The sequence below is a fragment of the Chinchilla lanigera genome, unplaced genomic scaffold, assembly GCF_000276665.1.
Source record: "Chinchilla lanigera isolate Chin_1 unplaced genomic scaffold, ChiLan1.0 scaffold00011, whole genome shotgun sequence".
In the NCBI taxonomy this organism is placed as follows: Eukaryota; Metazoa; Chordata; class Mammalia; order Rodentia; family Chinchillidae; genus Chinchilla; species Chinchilla lanigera.
This window is the reverse complement of record NW_004955412.1, coordinates 10,439,160-10,464,174: the sequence shown is the minus strand read 5'-3', so window position 1 is coordinate 10,464,174 and position 25,015 is coordinate 10,439,160. Positions and strand designations below refer to the sequence as shown.

The window sequence follows — 25,015 nt, the reverse complement described above, 5'->3', positions numbered from 1 at the left end:
TTATTTATTCAATTTTTGCTTCTCTTCATCCCTGTATTTCAACCAGGCTGAATCCAATCACTTCTTTCTCTTCTAAACCTACTCTAAAAATGGCTACCTTTTGATTTGAATACATTAAAAAAATAAGAACAGGGGTATTCAGAAATAAAAGCTGGAATGTTTAGTGGAATGGGGTAGAGGCAGAGTATCTCTCAGATTCCATCCCTCTGGAGTGCTAACATTCTATTCTGCCTTTTGGGAAAGTTGTGCTCGGCTACCATTTGCCTCCAGACTAAGAACTTACGAGTTCCACCTGACTGGGTCTACTTAAGCAACTAAGGAACTTGTTTCCCTTCCTCATTCCATACAGATAAATAAGAAAGAAAAAAGTCTGAGTTCATCGAACTGAACTGAGTTCATCCAATATTATTAACCAAGTTTCTTTAGTCACCGCTTACATCTCAAATAAACAAAGAGTAACCAAATTTTTTCCACTTTGAAAAATTAACGTGTAATATAAGTTGTGTTGAATAACTTTCAAGTATTAAGCTATTACAAAATAAAGTTTGTCCAATCCATCTTTACTTAACTTCTTCTTTTTAACAAATAATAAGCCAATATATACTGGTTGGGATACATCAGAAAAAATTTTTACCTTTATAGTGCTTGTATTTCAGTGGAGAAGACTGGAAACAAACAATGAACGTTTAATTCAAAAGTAAATTACACATTAGAAAGTTAAAAGTATGTGGGGGGAAAAAATCAGCGGAATGGTGTAGGACTTTAATCCCAGCTTCTTGGGAGGCTAAGGCAGGAGGATCCTAAGTTTGAGGACAGCCTGGACAATTGAGTAACACCATGTCTCAAAATAAAATTTAAAAAGGGGATGGTGGTGGTGGCGTGCTAGGACGGCATCTCAATGTTCCCTACTTTCCCTGAAAAGTGGCAGACTTAGTACAACTAAAGAGGATATGCAAAGAGAAGTTTCCATGTGCTGTTTAACTTTTACTTGAACTTACCAATCAGCTTGTATTCACACAGTACTGGCAATTAAAGTAAGTATTTAAAAGGCAGAATCAATCAAACCACTCCTTATTAAGTTTGATTTCTTTCCATTGTTATTTGTTATGAATAACATTTCCACATCTAAATGCCAAAGGGAAAGAACACCAAACAACGACTTCACACATTACTTAAACAGTGACCACAAGTTAAATGTAGTTGCATATGGGATGGATACACAGTTTTCAAAATCAAAGCTTATATGTGAGCTCAATCAGGGAATAAAAGATGGGCATAAGCTGAAGCATACCTGCTTTCCCAACAGGTTTTCACCTTTAAGCACGTCATAGACCTTGGCAGCAGTCTCCCTTCGCTGTGCCATCCAACTGTCTCCAGTACTCTCACATGCAAAGTAAGGAAGGATATTCACGAGAATCTTCGGAAAGCAGCCTATCAGAAGCCTTTTCCAGTCCTCTTGAATCTGATTAGCAATGGACCTCACCTCATCAAAGCGACTTCTAATCACCAGATGTGGAATCAAAACCTTATGATAAGATCTAAAAATATAAAAAATTTAAAATATATGTATCTTCAAAGTAAAATTTTATAATAGTATTTTAATCCAGTCAAAATTAGAGCATCACTAAAAATAAATTAAGAGCACCACTTTATTCGGCAAGCATTCTTTCTTTTATTTTATAAATGGAGAAATAAAGTTAAGTATTCACTCTTACAAAAAAAAAAATACTCAAAGTTTGGACTGTACTGCCTTAACAGTCCAATTAAAAAGAGGGGAGAGCCTTTAATTTCTATTTATTTCTTATGCCTGATCAACTTCATACAAATTATTATAAAATGAAAGGTAAAACTATTCCTAAATTCAAAGAACAAATGTAAAATACTGTTGCTACCAAAATGAATAAATAATATTAAAGTAAATTCTGATTTTTTTTTTGGAAACAGGATGTTGAAGTGTAGTTTGGCTGGCCCTGAACTCACGATGTAGTCCAGGCTGACCTCACTTTAGATCCTTTTGTCTCAGCACCCCGAAGTGCTGGGATTACAAACATATGCTGCCACCTCTGGTTTGTCTGAATGTCCTTAAAGGCAATTATCTACAACTGTTTATATCTATAAAAATGCTGAAAGCTCCATTGTGAACACCTGAAACGCACCCACGATAAACTACATGCAAAATGCCTAGCAAAGTCCCTAGCACAATGCTCAATGAACAGCAGGTGTCTTCCACAAGCCTGCGGCCTAAACATGACTCTTCAGTTGTTTCAAGTCTCTTTCCAAAATTTTCTTTACCAGAGGGCTAGCAAACTGAATTCTTTTACATCGAACTTCTAAATCTAACATAAATACCGATTAAACAGTCCACTGTCAAGCAGCAAAAAAGAAAATGAAAGCAGAAATAGACATTTTGTAATTTATCATTTTTTTCCAAAAGGAAGGAAATATTTAATACCAAATATTAAATGGGACCTTACAATCTCCTTGTGTAACTCTGTTACTTCACAAATTAAAAACTCAGTGCTCAGACAGTATTTACATAGCTTGTTCAAAGTTACAGACGATTACTAGTACACCAAGGACCAGATCCTAAGATCGGTGATACCCTTCAATACATACTCACTCAAATAAACTGTCTTGCTTCTTATGCTTATCTGTATCTTCAAAGTAAAATTTTGAAGGGAAATTTTGTGCTTCCCATTTAAGTTTGGGAGCTTGGAGAGGCAGTGTTGTGGAGGAAGGGAGGACTGCAAAACACTATTACCTAACTTTAAACATATTTCTCATGTGCTATATATAAACCTACCTATAGAAATCCTCAACATCTGAATAGTTTAATAAAATAAAAGGAAAAGAAGATAAGCTGGATGCAGTATCTTGAAGATTTAGCCATTCTGAAACCAGGTAATCTAAATGAGAAGCCATGAAGTCTTCTAAACGTGTATATCCAAAAGTTTCAGAAACTTTCTCTAAAACCTGCACAAACCAAGAAGAAGTTGATGCTTTAAGAAAAAGAAAAAAATCATTTAAAAGTTTTTGTTGTTACTCATCACAATAGGACTCTGAAGTATTCATTTAACTTTCTATACCTTGACTTCATCAATAAGAAAAATAAGAGAAAATGAAAAAGTGTGTTTAATATAATTAGTACTTAGCATACAACAAACCCGTAATAAATGTTACATGAATAAAAACAATGTAATTTTCAACATCTGACTATCTCAAATGAAAGTCTAAGGCAAAACTGTTCTTCTCAGTCTTAAATCCAAATTTTACAACATCTAAGTACTATATACAACTTATATTAATTAGGTAGAATGATGGTGTATTTTTAAAAAACTCTTAATAGTGAAAGGTAAAAGATTAACTTGTGTAAGATTGATTACCTACAGGTTAGCCTCCTACAAAGCTCCACGGAAACTATATGGTAGAATGTTAAGTTACATATTGGCCCATATCTCTCACATAAAAGCCTACAACAGTGCAAAAGAAAGGCCTAGAACATAAACCAGACCATAAAGTGGTAGAGCAGGAAGGACAGTCACATTCTATAATACTGGGCTACCGTGACTGCAAAGCTTAGACCCAGTCCTCCTTTCCTAATGATGTGACTGACCTAAATGCCCCAGAATCCTAAAATCTGACTTCTAGCCTTATTAGATCCCAATGTTTTGCCCAGAACCTACGAGGCAAACAATTTAAAATGATCTTGCCTCCTGGTGTTCCCCTCAATAAACACTATTCCAGAGCACCTGGTCTGTGTGTCATCAGCCCCTTGTTAGTTTAATAAATGAATGCCTCCTGAAACGTTCAAGCTTGATGTAAGAAATGACAATGCATACAAAATGTACCACTTTAATACTTATTAAATTGCTTTCCAATATTCTCAACCTAAAAATAAAATTATTTAAAAGTCTTAAATAAGTGCCACTTTAAAAATTTAGCTGTAGGGGCTGGGGATTTAGCTCAGTGGTGCAGTGCCTGCCTGGCAAGTGCAAGGTCGTGAGTTCGATTCCCAGTACCAGAGGAGGGGAAAAAAAAAAATTTAGCTGTAAGCTTTCTCATTATGTAAAAATTATCAAAGGGAGGGGCTGGGGATTTAGCTCAGCAGCACAGCGCCCTGCCTGGCAAGTGCGAGGTCGTGAGTTTGATTCCTGGTACCAGAAAAAAAAAACAAAAAAGAAACTAAAAATTAAAAAAATAAAAAATAAAAATTATCCAAGGGGTTTGGGGACACAGCCCAGTGGTAGAGTGCTTGCCTACCATGTGTGAGACCCTGGGTTCCATATTCAAACTGGGAAAAACAAAAAGTTATCCAAGGAAGCGTATAATAGAAAACACACATCCATCTGTACCTTTTTCACAAGGTGAGGATCTAATCCATTCTCCTTCACAGACTTGCAGAGGGCAAATAAGGCCTGTTTTTCACAGATAGGGCTACAGTATAAAACAACTGCTATGGTCATCAAGAAAACAGATTTTCTATTATACGTCTCATCCAAAAGTTCAGGATTCGCAGCACCATGCGACTTCAAAAGAAATATAAAGAGTAATGTAAATATTTAAACATTACAAATGAATCAATCAGGCTAAAGTTAAAGCACTCTATGCCAACAGCTAAGAAGCCTGTGAAGAGTAGGAAAATCTACAGTGATGGAGCTAAGAGCAGACTTGAGAAAATATGTTTTCTACAGTGAGAAAGACTTCTCTTCATGAGATCTTATGGGAAGAGTTGCCAAAGAAAAAATTTTTCAGTGAGATGTAACAGTTTGATGTGAAAAATAAAAAAGAAAGAAATGGCAAAAAGAGGGTGAGAGGTATTCAAAGCTCTCTTTAACAAAGTTTAACTTCTAAGATGATTTTTATCATTAACATACCTTAATATATAGCTGTATATTTTTTTAAAAACACTGTCATCTATGTAATCAAAAGGGAAAATAAAACTATCCAACTGCATAAAATAACATGCTTGTAGTTTACTCATCAATTATTACAAAATCTCAACAGGAAACTACATTTTTTGACTAGTTATATTTGATGCAGATTTCTGTTCACAAATTTGAGAATCTGCTACTCACTGAACCTAGTTCTGTCTTTTAGTACAGGAAAAAGGAAGGATCTCATTTTTTTTTTTTTAAATAAGTATTAAGAGTGTTTGCCTGGCATGCAGAAGTCCTCTAATTGACCCCCAGCACTAAAAAGCAAAAATCTACCTTTACTCAGAGCCAAACAAAACTTTCTACTGGTCCTTTAAAACAGTAAAAAAAAAAAAGGAAGTGCCTTTTAAGATCTATAGAATATCCAAGTTATTTTATTAACTTTGTTCATGACAATATGCTTCTATAAGTGAAATATAAGACAGAAACTATTTTTGATAACTGTATCACAATACCGACTCATATAGTGATTTCAAGCTGTGAAGGATTAGGTCTCTTTCTAAATGAACTGCTATTAAGTCAGTGTTTTCTTTTTTTTTAGATGATGGGTTAAGGCTGTGATGGCCGAGTGGTTAAGGCACTGGACTAGATAATGGGCTAAGTTAAAATGCACAGTACCTTATTTTCGATGAAATTTGATATTATTTACACTTATCTTTCCAATCTATTGAGATCATTTTCTAAATTTACATTCTCTTACCCAACCATCCAAATCACAGATTTGATAGTCATTTAAATTAACAGTCATTTAATTAAGTGCAAGTCACTTCTAGGAACAAATCAGAGCAAAAAAATATATATCTAAACACTGAGACAATTTTTACCACTTTAAGAAGAAATATGCTATAGTGAAAAGTGAAAAACTACAAGTTTAAAAAAAAACCGTAATTCTGATTTGCTCTTACAATCTTGTTCTCAATCCATTTCCACCTACTATCAACTGTTTTCGTAATTAGCTCTTAAGCAGATCTTACCCAAAAACAATCTTGTATTTAAAAGGATATCATGTAACCATGCATTAAAACTTAGCTAAATTTTGTTTCCCCCCAGTATATTATAAATAACCCTAACCAAAAGAAATTGCTATTATCTGACCTGTAAACACAGCAATTTCACTCAATTCCTATCAGATTTACACTAGTTTTTACATAGTAAAATACTGAGTACTGTACAAATTGTTTTATGCCAAACTTGCTAAAGTAACATAGAAGATGTCTATAAAAAGCATGTGAGAGCAGCAAGTACGTGCTACTAAAATTACCACTCCTTTCATTCCTTCCCGGGCCTTCAAGTATGCATTTTCAAAAGCTGTTTGTTGAAGCTTCAAAGGAAGTGCTTTTAAAAACATGGAAGCATCTTCTTGTTTTGTATCCTGAAATAATCTTAAGAAAAAAAGGAAGAGAAACAAAAGACAAAGTGGTAGTTTTTTATTCAGACTCTACTTTTCAAGATATATTATGGACTAAATTAAACCACTTAGGGGGCTGGGGATTTAGCTCAGTGGCAAAAAGCACCTGCCTGGCAAGCGCAAGGTCGTGAGTTCGGTTCCCGGTACCGGAGAAAAACCAAAAAAAAAAAAAAAATTAAACCACTTGGAGACATACATATTAGCTCTTCAAATACTGATGAAATATAAGTCCATTTTAACAGTTTCAAAGCATTCACTTAGAATGAACATCAAATACATAAAAGTAATGTATATTCTCCTGTTCATGAAATGTCTCAGCTTATTTATTTATTTAATTTTTATAGTATTAGTGACGGAACCTACGGCCTCAAGCATGCCAGGCAAGCACTCTACCACTCGGCTACATCCCCAGTCTGTTTTTCTTTTTTATTTTTTTCAGCTTAAAAAATTCTTGAGATAGTCTAAGTTCCCTATTCTGGCCTTCAACTTGCATTCCTCCTGCCTCAGCCTCCCAAGTTCAAAAGTTCTTTTAACTATTGCCAAAATTTGAATAACACTGCACTCAAACTGCCAGAAAAGGTACTTTTTCCTCTTGTCCTAAGACTTCTATTTATTCACCCTGAAAATGGACGGCTTAATGCCTTGATATCCCATTTAAATTTTATGGGATGGAGAAAAACTGATCAGTGTCTTTTTTCACAATATTAAGATTATTATATCCTACACATTTAAGATAATTATTCAGTTTTTCATTTACACATTTTAGCTAATCAAAACTTTTATAATTTTTAGTATTCCTCTTATTCCTCCAGCTTAACTATCCTTTCTTAAAAGAGTCCAAAATCAAAATATCTAACAAGTGAAAAACCAGAAATTAACAAATTCTACTTTTAAATCATTCTTGAGTTTTTGAATCTTAAATTATTTTTCCCCAACCCACCACTATACTGCTTTATTACAGAATGGTCCTATATAATTCCAGATCTTTAACTTTAGCACATACCTTCTTTCACCTGTGAAATTCAAAAAGGATTTCAACTACTATACACAACCCTGACAATGCACTACAGTCTTACTTTTAAAAATTCCTTGCTGGGCAAGGCGGCACATGCCTGAAATCCCAGCACTCAGGAGGCTGAGGCAGGGGGATCGTTGCAAGTTCAAGACCAGCTTGTGCTACAAAGTGAGCTCAAGGCCAGCCTGAACTATAGCAAGACCCTGTCTCAAAAAGACAAAAAAATAAATAACTAAAATAAAAAATAAAAATTCGAAAAGTGAAGAATTAAGACACAAAATCTGGTTCACAGAAACAGGCTGTCAATATATTTAAATTCGGGCTATATTAGTTCTAACATTTTCATTGCTAGGACAAGTTCTCTGTGGTGCTCTATTATTGCTCACTTACTTCTGAACATTAAAGTTATTCAAATGATTTTTAGCTTTGATGTTTTTAAAGCACCATGCAATTTGCTTTTTAAAGCAAGTTAGGGGCTGGGAATATAGCTCAGCAGCACAAGCACCTGCCTGGCAAGCACAAGGTCCTGAGTTCAATTCCCGGTATCCAAAAAAATTGAAAAAATAATTTAACTAGGCCAGGCCTGGTGGTGTATGCCTATAATCCCAGCACTCGAGAGGATGAGGCAGGAGGATCACTGAGAGTTCAAGGCCAGCCTGAGCTACGAAGTGAGGTCAAGGCCAGCCTAAACTGCATAGTGAGACCCTGTCTCAAAAAAACCAAATAAAAGAAAAGAAAAAAACAAAAAAACCCCCACAAAAAAAATAATTAAAAAAAAATTAAAGCAAATTAAAGCAGCATGTAATTTTTTCAAACACACTGATTTATTTTACCTACCACGTTCAATTATTACACCAACCAATGCCAAAATATCATTTTAGATGCTGAAGATACAGCAATGAACAGAAGACACAAACCAGGGCCTTTTTGGAGTTTAGACTCTGGTGGGATGAGGAAAGGAAAATGTGTTAAAAACATCAATGATGAGAAATGTTATGAAGAAAAACAAAGTAGGGAGGTGCTGTATTCGCTGGAAGTGAAGGTAAGTGAATTCAGAAGTAGGCTGCAATTCAGGTTGTTGTTACTGTTTCATGGTACTGGGTACTGAACTCAAGGGGTGCTCTACCACTGAGCTGCATCCCAGCCCTCTTTTTGTTTTCCTATTTTGAGACATGGTCTCACTAAGATGTCAGGTAGAACCTGATCTTATGATCCTCTTCCATCAGCCCCTCTTTGTTCTGAGATTATAGGTGTGTGCCACCACCTGACTTCCATTTACAGATTTTAAAATTAATTTGATAACCTGATACTTATAATCCTTAAGAAATTAATGTTCATTTATACAAGTACTCAAACATAAAACAGATCACAATAAAATTCCACTGCCTAATTGTATATTTATCTAAGAAAATATAATTAGCACCATGTAAAATGTGTTAACTATCATTTTGTAAACTCACAAAACATTATGATAATATCCAAACATTCTACACCTCCCATAGTGCAACTCTCTCAAATTAATGCCTTATTAATTGTGTGGCACTAAGCAAGTTATTTTACCTCTTCAAGCCAGAGTGTTCATTGATAAACTGCAGAAAATAATAGCATCATAAAACTGTCAGAATTAAGAAAAAATATAAATGCTAGGCATAATACACTCAGTGTTACTGTTAAAATCACAACTAGTGAGCTATAACTGTGCTAGATATTGCACTGCTATCTGCAGCATTTCAAACATTTCAAAACATCTACCCCATTACCTATTAATTGATTCTGCAGTTAACATGCACACTTGGTGATTGTCATCAGCAAGAAATTGTGGAAATACTTCATTTACAGGGAAGTCTTCCCCTTTTACATTAAGAATAGCCCATTTTGAATAAGGATCAGCCTATGGGAAAAGAACAACTGAAATTAAATATGAAACATTCAGAGAAAAATAACTTATTAAGACATAAAGGCAGCTTTACAATTTCAATGGCGATCCTACTAATTACATGGAATAGCTCACCTCAAGCAGAGTTTTAAGGCATTTTACTATTGCCATCCTTACAGAGAATGTGCATTTCTTCTCTTTTGTTAGATGCCTGAAATCAATAAGTTTTTCCAAGTCAAATAATCATTCCAGTAAGAACCTAGTCAGAAAAATCACTAACTACTGATTTTATTATTCTGATTGCTTCCAATATTTCTCTCTGTGCTAAGTTAATTCTCACTGGACCATGTCACTATGCGTGACTTCCCAAAAACTTAAGCTAAAAGACATTATTCTGAAAAGGAATTCAATTTTTAATACATATTGTTTGTTTCATATAATTATGCTCCTCTTTGGGCTTATCATATTTCAGCAAGCCACATTACAGTAAAAGTATTTTTTAAATTTTGTTGTATCACAGGTTTCAAAACCAGGTTTTATATTGATTTAGAAGTCCTTTCCACCAAATAGTAAGTAGGCTCGAAATAATGTATGTGTGCTCTTCTATAAATTTCATTGTGTTATCCCAGACTGTGACAATAGGCATGAAACATAGATTATGACAAAGCCATTTGATTCACTTTGGGAACATGAGCAATTCAACTGATCTCATCTTATTATAACTTTCTTCATTCACCATACAAATTAAGCTATTAAATGACTCAAACACCTGTAAACAATTTAGAAAGCCAAGCCTTATACAAAGAATTTTTAAGCAATTAAGGAGGGAAACATAAAATACACAAATTACATCCTGCTACAGTTAAAAGATGCATACAGTTACACAGAAGAATCAGAAGAAATCATTAAAGTACAAAAGCAAAGTTTAACCCAGAGTTACCAAAAGAAAATTACAAATTCCACTAAATAGATTGTACCTACCAAAATGCTCCAATCACTGTAAGGAACTGTCCTTGAGCCTCCCTCATATGCTCTGAATCTGTATTGCCTTGACCTAGGTTTGTCACTACCTGAAGGAGATGCTTTAAAATTACTCTACAAACATCTTGGTCACGGCGATACAAAGAACACACAATGCTGTGGTGGAAAAAGTTTGTAAGTTTAGCAGAATACATCAGTTAGTCTATAATTTTAAAGTGAAAATAGCATTTTTTTTAATGTCTTACGATAGTGGTTTCAGAAGTTCAACAACATCTTCCACTGGCATAGGATACTGTTCTCCAGGTAGCTTCTTTAAAAGCACTAAGTACTAAAAAGTAGGGGGAAATAAAATCAGCTTTCTTCACAGATTATTTACTTTACAAGCACACAGATACATATACAAATACAAATCCCCACTTACATACAGACACAGCTGTAAATTTTTTTAAAAGGACATATAAAAAAAGGACTTTGAAGTCATACACAGCTAGATTCAAATTCACAACGTATACATATATGAAGTATCACAGTAAATCCCATTAATTTGTACAATAAAAAAAACCCAGTGAAGTAACCTGGTGTGTTTTAAAAACCTGCAATCATATCATCTGGGACTTGTGTACTCTTTGTCTGTAAAATGGAGAAATATCATTTATCTGACCAGAAAACTGTAAGGGTAAGCATAAAGGTCTAGACTTTATTGTGGGAATCCAACAAATACATTATGCTCCTACCTTCCCAAGATAATACTTGAGTATAAAAGATCAACTGTTAAAAATTTTTCTATGAGTGAGTTTTGCAAAGCAAAGATAATCATGGGTGGAAGAGAAGTCAAACACCTTGACTTGTATCTTTTTATCTAGCCATCTTTTAGGGTTTCTGTGATACTATGGATACATAAGGCTGTGTAGCAAATATCATTTGTAATGGTAGTGATAAGTAGACAGTTTTCAAGAGCTGACAATTTTCCAGCTACACTGACAAATCTTCAGGCATTTCCCCATCTATAAAAATACGTCTTGGGGCTGGGGATTTAGCTCAGTGGCAAAGCACCTGCCTGGCAAGCGCAAGGTCGTGAGTTCGGTTCCCGGTACCAGAGAAAAACCAAAAAAAAAAAAAAAAAAAAAATGTCTTACTCCTCAGGTATTAACAGAATTAAATGATGCCCTTTAATAATTTAATGTCATGTATGATTTTACTGAATATCCTGAAGCAACTTTAAGCATCAAAGTTTTCAGAGATGCTAATCACCTCTCATCAAGGGTGAATTTGAGTAGAGTCTGTGTCAGGTCTGAAACCAGGAACTCCAACAGAGCACAATTAACCCCGTCTGCTGGATTTACATGATGACGCACCTAGCCACCAAGGCCAGGCACATGACCGAGGGGCCCATGAGGGACTCAATCTGTACATTTGCCATAATTATGGAATCGCCAGGACAGTTTGCCAATCTAATGCAACTGAGGACATAACCCGGGACCCACCCAGACGTGTTACTCACTTGGCCAGGGGCTCTACCCAACTGGCCACCAGGACTGGGGTTAAGGAGCTGGCCTACACAGTCAGGAGATTAATCTGATATAAGATTACTAAGTAAATAAATAAATCCATGCGGGAAGCCAGGATTGGTTGGTTTGTTCGTGTTTTTCTGCCAGAAAAGCGACCCACAGAACTGAACAGATAAAAATAAATTCAGTGGTGATGAGCTGGACTTAAAGATATTTACCAGTAGTACTGAGTCAAAGGCAAAATTCAGACTTCAGATACAATGTTGTATATTATTATTATAGTCAACATCTATGTTTCTTGGACTAACCCACAGTACTGTGTAATAATTATACTTACTAGGACTAAAGCTATCCAAAATCCACCCAAGTTGTATTATCTACTTAAATTTTTTCATAAAATATTCAGAGAAAAAGTAAAGGCTAGGCCTGCGTGATGGTATGTGCCTGTCATTCCAGTTACTTCAAAGACGGTTGAGCCCAGCAGTTCAAAGCCTGCATCAGCAGCCCACCAGGGACTGAGGACATAACTTCAAAAAAGGAAAATAAGAAAAGGGGAAAAAAAAAAGTGTATTTTATAGCTAGTCTCAGATTCATTTCTCAAGAAAATAATCTCAAATTTTCAAAGGCACTACGTAATTCTTTACATTTAGTCAGCAACACTACATGCAACGAAAGAGCTTCCTCATTTCACTGGACTCACCATGTGTAAGTGGAGGGATTTATTAAGATCTAGTATATCAATTAGCATTAACAGTCTGCTCCGAATATCAGCAGCTCTAAATGACACAGACTTAGTCTGAGATGTAGTCACACACATACATAAGAACTTGAGCATGTCTAAAAGAAGTAGATCTTGCTTTGACAGATTCTCTTCTGCTAAAGGATTCATAGCACCTAAAAATAAAAGCACTCATTAACACTAAGAGAGGGGTACAAGAGACACATACATTGAATATAAGCTTAAATATCTCTCCCGCTTTCTACTGTCCAAATAACTGATAATGTAGTTTTATTTCTTTATTGTAAATTCCTCTCATGCATAATAAAATAAGAAACTAATACATTGAATTGAAGTCAGAGAAACTTAAGAGTATATAGAACAATCCTTATAGAATATACTGAGGGAAAACAAAAAATGTAGTATAAAATTGATGTCAATCTGGCTTCCTATACTGCTGCATTAGTATGAAATGGTAACAGGAATCTCAGGCAGTAGATCCACATTTACCAGTGGTACTCTGGGTCTCTCCAGGGTCACTTGCATCACTTGCACTACTCAAAAGGTGATCAGGAAATGGATTCACAGATGAGGATTCATTCACATCGTTCAGATTTTCATTAGTATCATCGTCCACTGATTTTACTTCCCCATAGTCAAATGGCCTTTTGATAAAGGATGCCTTCAAAGAAGAAAAACAAGTATCTTTTCAAGTTGGCTTCTTTAAAAATCTAAAATTTTCCTCATATAATTTATGGGCAAATGGATGTAAGCTGTAGTATGTCTAGATAACAATACACAGCTTTAAAAAAATTTCTAATGTTAAGTCTTATAATCATTCCATATTGCATTGAAAATTCATAACACTATTTGGTACACCATAAATATATAAAATTATAATTTGCCAATGCACAACAAAAATAAATCTTACCCAAAACTGATTGAGAAGGGTGTAAGAAAAAGTATAAACTGATATGACAGTTTTGGAAGAAAATAACAATATCAACCAACAAGTAAAATTCAAGCCAAGTGTGGTAACATATGCTTGTGATCCCAGCTACTTGGGATGCTGAGGAGGGAGAATTTCTTCCAATCAATTTAAGACAAGCCTGAGTGAAAAAGCAATATTGTGTCTTAAATGACACTAAACTGAACTAAACTGAACTAAACACAACTAAATGTAAAATGTATATTACTTTTGAACAAGCAAGTCCCTTATTAGACTTTGTCCTACATCCTTCACGTGAACAAATACAAGTAGACAAAACAAAAAACAAGAATCTTTACAGGAGAATACAACAAAAAAATAAGAACCACTAGAAATGTCAATCAAGAGAAGATGGGCAAAAAAATTTTGTATCTAGGAAAAAAGAGGCATAGACCTATATACGTATATACAGAGAGACTGCCAAAAAAGATCTATCTACCTATCTATCTGTATCTAGAGACACCAAAAAACCATATACACACTCCAGCAGTTCACCATGCTCATACATATCTGGAAGCTAATGAGCACTTCTTATAATTGTAGAGGCCAAAGGTAACTTGTATTAATCTCATGATGTCTCAATAAATTTACTATTAAAATATTTATACCAGTTTTTCTTTCCCTGATGTATACATTTTTTGGCAAGATTATGTTTACATACTACTACCACATAGAATGCAACAGATATGATAATGCTGTTAGATAAAATACAGCAGTACATAGTTTATAAAAAATCTATACAATGACAATGAAAAATGACTAATATTTGCCATAAAATTTGAATAATGAGGTTTTTCTCATTCAATAGATATTTAAGTATCTACCATGTATGCCAGGCACTATTTCACACAACAGAGCATGTGTGGCATAAGCCCATTTATATGAAAAAAGAACAATACCACAACTACCTGTTTGGCAAGGTTTTTGGTTATTTTTCACAGAATTATTTTGAATTTTAATATAGTGTAGCGTAGGAATAGATATGAGCCTGGATGATTATCCAATCCTCTAGTCTTCTCTTTTATTGAAAAACTAAAAGCCTGGTGGTATGCTCAGTATTGATATTAAGAAGCAGTCAAATATATTCTCTCAAACCAAATAACTTCACTTGCTTTCCACATTCATAGATAATGTAAGACACTACACACTGTGAAAGGCATCGCTAAATAAGAGTTTTTTTAACTTTGATATTACAAACAAGGAAATATAGTAGTAAAACAGGAAGCACACTTACTAAACTTTTACAAACATCTGCAATGTCATTCATCAGCTTTGATGTTAGCAATCGTAGGAAAAAGCCAGATGTAATTTTATTTGGAGTCGGCTGTAATTAAGAGAAACAAAGAACCAAGCAACAATTATTCTTGATTATCGTATTTTTTCTATCTAGAATGAAATGTACATAAAGAAGGCCAGTACATGTTATTTTGAAAACACTAACCTCTTCTCTTAAAGTAATAACTACTACAATAAGTCTTTCATTGGCTTAGAAAACAGTAAAGTACCAGCTATTTATTTTAAATATAAGTAAGTGATAAGTGTAGGTTAGAGTTCATTCTTTCATTTCTCTCCTTCCGCATACACACAAAGATGCAGGAAATTCATTACAAAAGCAAAACTATATGGGATAATATAGATACAAGCCCATATGCTTAATATTTGCTTTCAAAAATGTTCCCAATTATTAAATCTCGGGCTGGGGATTTAGCTCAGCGGCACAGCACCTGCCTGGCAAGCGTGAGGTCGTGAGTTTGATTCCCGATACTGGGAAAAAAAATAAACAAAACACAAACCAATTATTAAATATCTCGCCTGGCTCTGCTACCCCACAGACCAGCTCCAAATCAAAACCAAGATTATATACAATAATATCTTTATCATTTTTTTTTTATTTTCTATTTTTTGAGACCAGAGTTTCACTAGGTAGTTCAGGCTGGCCTTGAACACATGGTAATCCTCCTGCCTCAGTCTTTCAAGGGCTGGGATTACAGGGGTGCACCACCATGCCCATCATATGTATCATTCAATTTAAAACCATTAATAAACTTATAAATGGACAAAAATACCACCAAAAATAATCTACCCAATAAAAAGACTATAATACACCAATAAGAAAATCTTACCTTGCTACAGTTACACAAGCAACTTGTGCATAGATACATCATAATCCTCAAGGACCCAATTCTAGATTCCTCATCTGTCTTATTTTTAAAGAGAGAGATACTTTCTCCTGCACACTGCATTAAAGACTATTTAGAAAAGAAAATAAAAATACAAATTCCAGTTAAAATCACAGTTTAGTATTGCTACTTAAAGTTTCACTTAAGAGCCAAAGTGCTTTTAGAAATTGTACACAGTCATACAAAAAAACTACAAATTATGAAAAAAAATAACAAATCTTATACCCTGTTTTCTTTGCAAATCATATTATAGACACTGGTACCAAGAATGAAAAAATTTCAACTTTAGAACGAATTTGATAAATATACTTAATTAAGAATTCCTTTTAAACAAAAAAACTGGGATGGGGGAAAGGAGAAAAGGAAGGGGAAAGCAAAATAACTACATACTTATATATACACATACACACACAAGATAGTTAAGATAGCTTTACTTCTAATTTCTCTTAATTCATTAAAAAGAAAGGTTTGTGCTAATATTGCTTGGACAATTAAATGCCTGCATCTTGTACGTTGAGTAATTTAAACACAATATATTAATCATTGTTACTCTCCTACTGTTTTGAAAATTTATTTTTTTCTATTTTAAAGTAAAAATTTTTTTAAAAGAATTCCTTTTAATAAATCACAGGGAAAACTTCTGAAAGGTAGGTAAAAATCATTGAGATTAAATTTTAAAATGAAATTATTACATTAACTACATTTAGTTTATAATAACTTCAAATCTATAGGAAGGACATATAGTGTCATTTCTTCTCAGAAAGAATTAACCTATGCATGTTGAGTATCACTTATCCAAAATGCTTGGGACAAGAATTGTCTCAGATTTCAAATTTTTTTCAGATTTAGGGACATAGCATATACATAATGAGGTATCTTAGAGATGGGACCCAAGTCTAAACACAAAACACGTTTTTTCATATACTTTCCACACATGGCCTAAAGGTAATTTTGTACATCTGTGTGTTGTGTGCCTAGATTTTGAGTTACATGAGGTCAGGTGTGGAATATTACCCTGAGGTATCACCTGGCACTCAAAGAATTTCATGCTTCTGAGCATTTCAGATTTCAGATATTTGGATTAGAAATGCTCAATGTGTACAAAATTTTGTTTCATATGACAAATTACTCAGGGATACATTTCCATCAAATTATCTATAGATTTATTAACATAATTGTCCTACCACTGCCTTCTGGAATAATTTTGCAATAATATAATCCTCTTCAGTTATTATATCCACATAACCATAGTAGCCAAGGACCCCCCTAAAGAATCCAACACTGGACAAGGGTTTTTGAATTAGTAATCTTAAAAAAAAGCACAAATAAATTGTCTTACCTTTGCTTTCTGGAATAATTCTGATTTATATGCTTCCTCTTCAGTTATTATACCAACATAACAATAGCAGCCAAGGACACCCACCAAAAGAATCGAACACTGGACAAGGGTTTCTGAATTGGTAATCTTAAAAGAAAAAACAAATAAATTGTCCTACCTTTGTTTTCTGCAGTAATTCTAACTTATATGCTTCTTCTTCAGTTATTATACTCATATAACAATAGCAGCCAGGACACCCCCCAAAAGGATTTTTTTTTTTTTTTTTTTTTTGGTTTTTCTCCGGTACCGGGAACCGAACTCATGACCTTGCACTTGCCAGGCAGGCACTTTGCCACTGAGCTAAATCCCCAGCCCCCTACCCCCCAAAAGAATTGAACACTGGATAGGGTTTCTAAATTGGTAATCTTAAAACACAAATTTTTAAAATGTATATTGTATTAATTCTGGGTACTCTGAAATCATCTTTTGTTAACAAGTTTTATATACAGTACATGGTAAGAAACAAAAGTTCAGTTGAGGTAAAGATGGAATTTTCTGAACATCACTTACAGCTAAGACATTACTGCAGAGTCATGGTAACCAGGATTCTCAAAAAAATGACAAAAGCACCTCTGAAGAGCCAACTAAATTATCTCCTGTTGAAGTAACAGTGTGACACATGCACAGTCTCTTCAGTATTTGAGGGAGACAGGAAAGAAAAACCTAACAGGCAGATGAATGTAAGTCTTTAGATATAAGTAGAAATTACATCCATATAAACACTAAAATGGTATTTTGAGCTTCTAAAGGCAAAGAACCTTGACCTACTCAGCTTCTTCAATTCTGTCTAGCAGAAAGCATTCAGGCAATTTTATAAGAATCTACAAAGATTACACAGAGAAACAAGATTTTCCAGAGTCGGACATGGTGTCCTGTAATCCCACATTACGTGGGAGACTGAGGTGGGAGGATCCCTGTGAATTCAAGGCCAGTCTGAACTACATAATGAGAGCCTGTCTTACCAAAAAAAAAAAAAAAAAAAAATGAGGTTTTTATACTTTTTTGTCCCAATATTGCAGAAAATGACATTCTGTGGGAAAATAAAATATCAGTATAATTACTGATTAAGATAGGCCTAACAGGCAGATTGCTTCTTCTTGTTTCTTTAGCTTACTTTCTGTGGCTATTGACTTTACTCTTAGTTTTCAGGTTTTATTTTATCACGTACCATGTAACAAGATATTGTAGAGGATACAAAAATTACTAAAAACACATATACCCTTTAAGGAGATTGTGACATTGATTCAGACTGTGCACAAAACATATATAAATATAAATGGTACAAAGAAGATACTATATGGCATTAGGAAACTAAAATATTAAGAATTATGAAAATGAAAAGGAGGGCTGGGATATAGGTGACTAGCACAGTGCCTGCCTGGCAAGTGTGAGATCCTGAGTTTAATTCCCGGTACCAAAAAAAATAAAATGAAAAGGACAGAAATATGGCTGAAATTATGGAGGAAAGGTTTTAGGAAGTATTTTAACATGCAGACAATCTGAATACATAAAAATGGGTAGGAAGACACTACATATTGAAAGAAATGGGAATTTTTACAAGAGAACAGCACATATGAATTTGTGATTTTACGAGAACAAAGGACATACTGTATGCGAAATTCCTACATAGCCTCTAATAACTGGATAATTCTTAGACAATTTATTACATTTTTTATTCACTCTTCTCTCCTCAAATGCCACCTAACTCTGCTAGATTTGTTTAAATTGCATCTTTTTCTTTTACTGTAACACCTCATAATTTGTATTGAGAAATTCATTTCATCATGTAATTCCCATACTCACACCTGCACTATTCCCCACTAACAGACTCAAAGAATTCTTTTATAAAGTCTACCAGAACTCCTGGTACTGAGGATATATTCAAAATTATTCTTCAGTATTCCTTTTTCCATGTTAACACTTTCCTGTTTGTTGCCAAGAATTATCATTTTGTTTTCAAAACCAAGACTATTACCATTCTCAGTGCCTTTTTTGCCTTGTTACTCCTTCCTAAGAATCTTATCAAAGTGAAATCAAATACAAGCACTAGTTCTTTCAAATCTCACCTCAGATGAATTACTTAGAAGTTGTTCCGATAATCCCAGAAGATAACGATGCAATGATTCCTTGAGGCTTTGGTGGACAGAAAAGCCAATACTGGATTGATACTTTTCTACAGCACATTCTTTCACAATGCTTAAAAAATCCATCTTGTCAAAAGTTGTCTGAAGAAACAGTTCCTCAACTTCTGAGAATGAAAGCTCTTCTTTATCTTTTTGGTGGTGTTCACTTCAAGAGAGTGAGATCTTGATAATCAAAATACCCCACATTTCATCTCCATACATTATATTATATTACATACGAAAACATTAACTCAGTAGCAAATTTTGATAGGTAAACGCCAGTTACAATTTCAAGGACAAATTCAGAAAGTGGTAAAACAGTAACATCAAACATAAATCCTGAAAATAGTATTTCCAGAAATAATACTCTTATTTTCACCTGTGTTTTCTTCTTGAACTTTTCATTTTTTTTTAAATTATTATTTTAAAGAGTAAAAGAAGGATAACATAGTAATGGGTGGCTTACCGAATTACAGACAAAGTGGTAGGAAATTATCAATGGTTGTTTTACATATTGTTATCTACAAGATAGTTTCTCAGGAAAACAAACAGACAAATAATAGTGAGTTACAGACAAAAGTGGTAAATTATTATCAATGGTTGTTGTACTATACTTTGGTATCTTCAAAGTGGTTTCTCAAGAAAATAAATAGAGCTATACATGAGTGACCTATTGAATATTCATTGACTATTCTCAATGGTTTTTGCAGGAAACACATAGTAATAAACATACATCCATTTACAAAATAGCATAGGAATAATGCAAACACTACAGAGTTATGGATAGGTTAGTAGGAAAATATCAATGGCTGCTGTAATACATGGTGGTATCTTCAAAGTGGTTTCTCAGGAAGACAGAGATATGCAAGAAAGATCTAACAAGTAGTTATAGCCTAAGAACTTTTCATCTTATGCCCTCATCAGATGAGGAATAGTCACGCCAGTGAGTCACTTTCAGTGACTAAAAGTAAGTCTTTCAGTCAATTAATTAAAAGCACATTATTTGATTTATTTTTGTTTTCAATTATCATTAGTTTAAAGCTAAAAGTCAAATTTTACTCAAAATATTAAAATGGATCACATCTAAGAACTCATTTCACATAAAATTTATGTTCCTAACTTCGCATCAAAATTATTTGGTGTTTTCTACAGACACCATGTTATACTACACACCATTAAGATATAGTAACCTTGATCTAAAATTACAGACCATAGATTACAATAACTGAATTACAAGAATCTTTTCCCTGCATAACAGTTGAGATTTTTTTTTTATTCAACCAATTTAAGTCATAATTATTAAGATGCAGCTACTACCTTGCAAAGATTATAATTAAAGCTATATCTTAAAATAGCATAGAACTGTATTTGATAACATACCATTCCGGCACACTCTGGAAAAAGTTCATTGCAGCTTTAGAATTTTTCATAGTGAGACTCACTAGAATTTTCTCTAACATGAGACGAGGAAAATTACTATACAGAAAAATGAAAAACAGAAAAAAGAAAAGCTTCACTTAGAAGATGATAAGCTATTTTAAAAATTCTCTAATAGCCATGATTAGATATAAATATTAACCTCTGGAATTTGGACCCTAAATTAAACCTGCTTCCATTTGTACTGTATCTTAATATCTCAGAGGAGAATTTAAAAGATGATACACACATTATGTTAGTTCTGTTCTTAATAATTCTTAGAAGAAAAACCATGTCTAATTTTTAAAGGTCATTTGTGAAATTAACAAAATGTTATGAAATTACAACAAAAGCACCAGGATTCAGAGGTCTACCCTCCAGTCATTCTGTTTCTGTAACCATCTGTGGAAAGGTTAAGTTAGTGAGCTACTCTATTCTTCATCCTAGGGCCTAACTACCTTTTTGTCTTTCTTTAGTTTTCTAATCTTATTAAACAAATTTCACCCAGAACTTAACTCGGTATAATTATGGAGTAAAGATTCACCTGAGTCTGAGTCAGATAATGGAACCATTAACAGAAGATCACAAAGAAATACAGATGCTCTTAGAATTATCTACACTGAGAAGGTTGATTAACTGTACTAATTTATAGCTACATACAAAAAGAAGTTCCGGTGTTCTCTTGTACAATAGGATAAGTATAGAGAATGATAAGGTACTGTGTATGTATTTTTTAAAAAAGAATACAGGATTTTAGATGTGTTTATGACAAAGAAATGGTAACTGTTTAAGGAGACAGGTATGTTTACCCTGATTTGAATGTTATACAATCATATATATATGCATCAAAACACTACACAGTGCCCCATAAGTAAGCTTTATATGTATCACTTAAGGTTTTAGAAATTATATATGTATTTATACATACTTTATATATATCCCTCATATTCACAGAGTGAGACTACCTTTTTGTGTCAGAAATGATCCAGCCACAAAGATAGAGTACTGGAAAACAGAGACAATACTTCTAATACTTACAGCTAACTCTGAAAAATCCTACATTATCATTAGAAAATAAAACCATCTGCTTTTATACCAGCGGAGAATGCTTTATAAAACAAGGAAAACTATGCTAATTAAATTACCTCTGAAGAATCGGGGGGAGCTCCTTACTATCTTCTAAGTCATCCTCTGACTGACAGAGTAAGAGCCATCTCATTATTGATTCCTTTAAAGAAAAACTTCTATTTACTTCACATACATTTTGGTCTGTTCCTGTCTTTAATGTTTCTGGAATTACACAGATGTTTAGTGCCAGAGTCAAACAGCATACTGCAGGACTATAAGGAAACAAAAGACAACTGTTAAAAGTAAGCTCTCAGAGCTGGGGGACAGCTCATGCTAGAGGCCCTGGGTGAGGTCCCCAGTACCACCACATTAAAAAAAGAGCAAACTCCCAGAGGGTCTATTTTACTTAGCATCGTGACTGTAATGCTCAGGACAGTGCCAGGCATATGGCAGGCATATACAGTTAGTGAACCAAAGTTGAAAAAAACCTGGTTTTCTTTTAGAAGACTCTTCATTTAGAACTCTTACAGTAACAGTAGACAGTAATAAAAATAATAAGGTTTATGAATAATGAATACTTGTAAATTAAAGATGAAGGAAATTTAAATTCTATAATTCTTTTTTTTTTGTCTTTTTGAGACAGGATCTCGCTGTGCAATTCAGGTGGGCCTTGAGCTCACTTTGTAGCCCAGGCTGGTCTCAAACTCGCAATGATCCTCCTGCCTCAGTGCCTCCTGAGTGCTGGGATAACAGGTGTGCGCCACCACACCCAGCCTATTTTTTGTAAACTCTGTAATTCTTTTATTTATTTATTTTGTCTTTTTTCAGACAGGGTCTCATTGTGCAGTTCAGGCTGGCCTTGAGTTCACTTTGTAGCCCAGGCTGGTCTTGAACTCACAATGATCTGCCTGCCTCAGCCTCCCAAGTGCTGAGATTACAGGTATGCGCCACCATGCCTGGCTATAATTCTTTTAAAAAATTCTTTAAAATTGATCTTAATAATCTGTCCACCTCTGAAACTAAATTTTTATTTATAAATGTATTAAGTCTTCATGGCCAAACAACAAATGCACCTGAAATAGAACTGAATCTAACATATTTTTAACTAAAGTAACTATGAAAATAATCAGAGAAGTATGTGTATGGTGTGTCTGTGTATTTATAAAATAATCTAATACAATATATATTTAACTTACCTTGAAGGTTTACAGGCTGACCTGGTAAACAGCTTCCAGAATTCTCTGTCAACCTCAAGTAAGCTACCTTGAATAATGGCTCCAAGCAAGCCAAAGTTTTCAGTTTGGATTTGTACAGTATTTATACTACGAAATGTAACAGACCAAATTTTAATCCAGAGTTTCAATAAATCTGACTTTTGAGAGCTTTCTAGGTTTGATTTCTTGCCTTGACATAGTGCAATTTCCATAAGGCATCGTAACACATATGGTGTGCGTTCTCCTCGTCGCTGCTGACAAAGAAGCTGGTATAGTATCATCAGTAATGGACACAGTTCATAGTGAGGCAAACTTGCAGGATACTTTGATATTAACTGGGTTATAATCCGCAGCCTAAAAGAAAAAAGAGAGGATGAGTAATTTGCAAACTTTCCCATTTCCTTAACAAGCTAAAGAAAATACATAAATATATAAACATGATACACTGTAACATTTTAATTAAAGCATTACCATCATGATTTTCTATATAGTTCTCAAAATAAAATAGTATTTATTAGGTCCTACTTCCTAGAATGCCAAGAACATTGATAACTTTTTGGCTAGTTGGGTAAGCAATTTAATTTCCCTTAAACAACCAACTAAATTCTACTTCTGACTTGCTTTGCTTATTCCTGTGTGGGTCCTTTTTTTTTTCTTCCTTTTTTTCAGTACTGGGGATCGAGTCCAAGCCACTGCACACGCTAGGTAAGCATTCTACCCTGGAACTACCCTTGAATTACAATTTTGTTTTAGACAGGGTCTCATTAAATTGCACAGGCTAGCCTCAAACTTGCAATCCTCTTGTCTTTGCCCCTCAAGTAGCTGGGTGTCATGAATTAGACCAAAACGACCCCAAGTGTCTCAAGTGTTCAGAGGGGGGCTTTTGAGTGAGTGCACCTTCAGGACACTCCACTCCACAGCAGATTAATCAACTGATGAGTGCATAGCCAAATGTGCCTGTAGGATAGAGGGCCCAGGTGAAGGTGGGTCACTGGAAGTGTGATCTAAAGGATATGGTCTCGTTCCCAGTTCCACCCTGCTTTTCTTACTGCTCCAAGGCCCTCCTGAGTTGAGCAGCTTCCCTCCGCCATACTCTTTAGCCGTGCCTTTTCTATCCTGGAGCCAGCCAATCACAGGCTGACTCAACAAAAACAAGGAGCCAAAATAAACCTTTCCACTTTCACATTTTCAGTGTTGGGTATTTTGTCCCAGCAACAGGAAAGTGACACACTGAGATTACAGGTGTGTACTGCCATACCCAATCCACTCCTACTTTTCAGTCACCAAAAATGTTCCTCTCCAAGAGGATTAAAAAAAAACTATATTTTTACAGAAATAATCTGCTGAAAGAGAAAATAATAAAAATCTTGAAGATAGGTGTATGTAAGTACTTTGTGAACACAGTCCTAGTTATGTAGGAAACAACATCAAGAATCAACAAATGGCATATCAAATTTTAAAAACTTCTTCACAGCAAAAGAAAAAACCAACAGAGTGAAGAGATGACCTATACAGAAGGAAAAAAAATTTTGTCAACTATTTGTCAGAGGACTGATATCTAGAATATACATAAGATTCAAAAAAAAAAAAAAAACCAGACCCTACCAAAATTAAAGACCCAATCAGGAAAAGGGCAAATGAAATAAATACATACTTCACAGAAATACAGTACAAATGGTCAATCAATACATGAAAAAATGTTCAATATTTCTGGCCACTAGAGGTATGCAAATTAAAACAACAATGAAATTCTAGCTTGTACCAGAAAGAATGGCCATCAAGAGATCAGCTGGGCATAGTGCTGCATGCCTATAATCCCACCAGTCAGGAGGCTGAGGCAGGAGGATCACTGCAAGTTTAAGGCCAGCCTAGACTACACATTGAGTTCAAGGAAAACCTGAATTATATAGAGAGACCCTGCCTTAAGAAAAAAAAAAAAAAAAAAAAAGAACAAAAAGAAATCAAACCCTGTAGTAACAAATGCTGGAGAGGCTGTGGGGGCAGGGAAGGAACCCTTCTACATTGTTGGTAGAAACGTAAACTCTATAACCATTATGGAAATCAGGAGATTCCTTAAAGAACTAAAATTAGGAATTCCATTCAACCCAGCTATCATCCTAGTGCATGGCACACAGCAGATGTTCAATAAATAACTCTTAACTGAATAGATAAAATTAAAGAACCTGAAACAGGTACACTCAACTCTGT

The 25,015-nt window shown here is 34.4% G+C and overlaps 1 protein-coding gene across 4 annotated transcripts in view; it reads right to left on the bottom strand.

Moving 5' to 3' along the window:
- The window catches only part of Atm (ATM serine/threonine kinase), a 108,654-nt gene that overhangs the window by 67,232 nt on the left and 16,407 nt on the right, over window positions 1-25,015 (bottom strand). For all 4 annotated transcript variants that reach the window (XR_001232882.1, XM_013510995.1, XM_005378035.2 and 1 more), the window contains 17 exons: window positions 22,790-23,161; window positions 21,671-21,865; window positions 20,490-20,585; window positions 19,053-19,275; window positions 16,948-17,073; window positions 15,552-15,677; window positions 14,663-14,752; window positions 12,951-13,122; window positions 12,423-12,616; window positions 10,460-10,542; window positions 10,215-10,370; window positions 9,369-9,444; window positions 9,118-9,248; window positions 6,196-6,316; window positions 4,353-4,526; window positions 2,804-2,973; window positions 1,292-1,538 (listed from right to left, as the gene is read on the bottom strand). Coding sequence is in view for 3 of the 4 variants with exons in the window: in XM_013510995.1 (XP_013366449.1) it covers window positions 1,292-1,538; window positions 2,804-2,973; window positions 4,353-4,526; window positions 6,196-6,316; window positions 9,118-9,248; window positions 9,369-9,444; window positions 10,215-10,370; window positions 10,460-10,542; window positions 12,423-12,616; window positions 12,951-13,122; window positions 14,663-14,752; window positions 15,552-15,677; window positions 16,948-17,073; window positions 19,053-19,275; window positions 20,490-20,585; window positions 21,671-21,865; window positions 22,790-23,161 (2,752 nt within the window). In the remaining variant the exon portion in view is untranslated. The remainder of the gene's footprint in view (window positions 1-1,291; window positions 1,539-2,803; window positions 2,974-4,352; window positions 4,527-6,195; window positions 6,317-9,117; window positions 9,249-9,368; window positions 9,445-10,214; window positions 10,371-10,459; window positions 10,543-12,422; window positions 12,617-12,950; window positions 13,123-14,662; window positions 14,753-15,551; window positions 15,678-16,947; window positions 17,074-19,052; window positions 19,276-20,489; window positions 20,586-21,670; window positions 21,866-22,789; window positions 23,162-25,015) is intronic.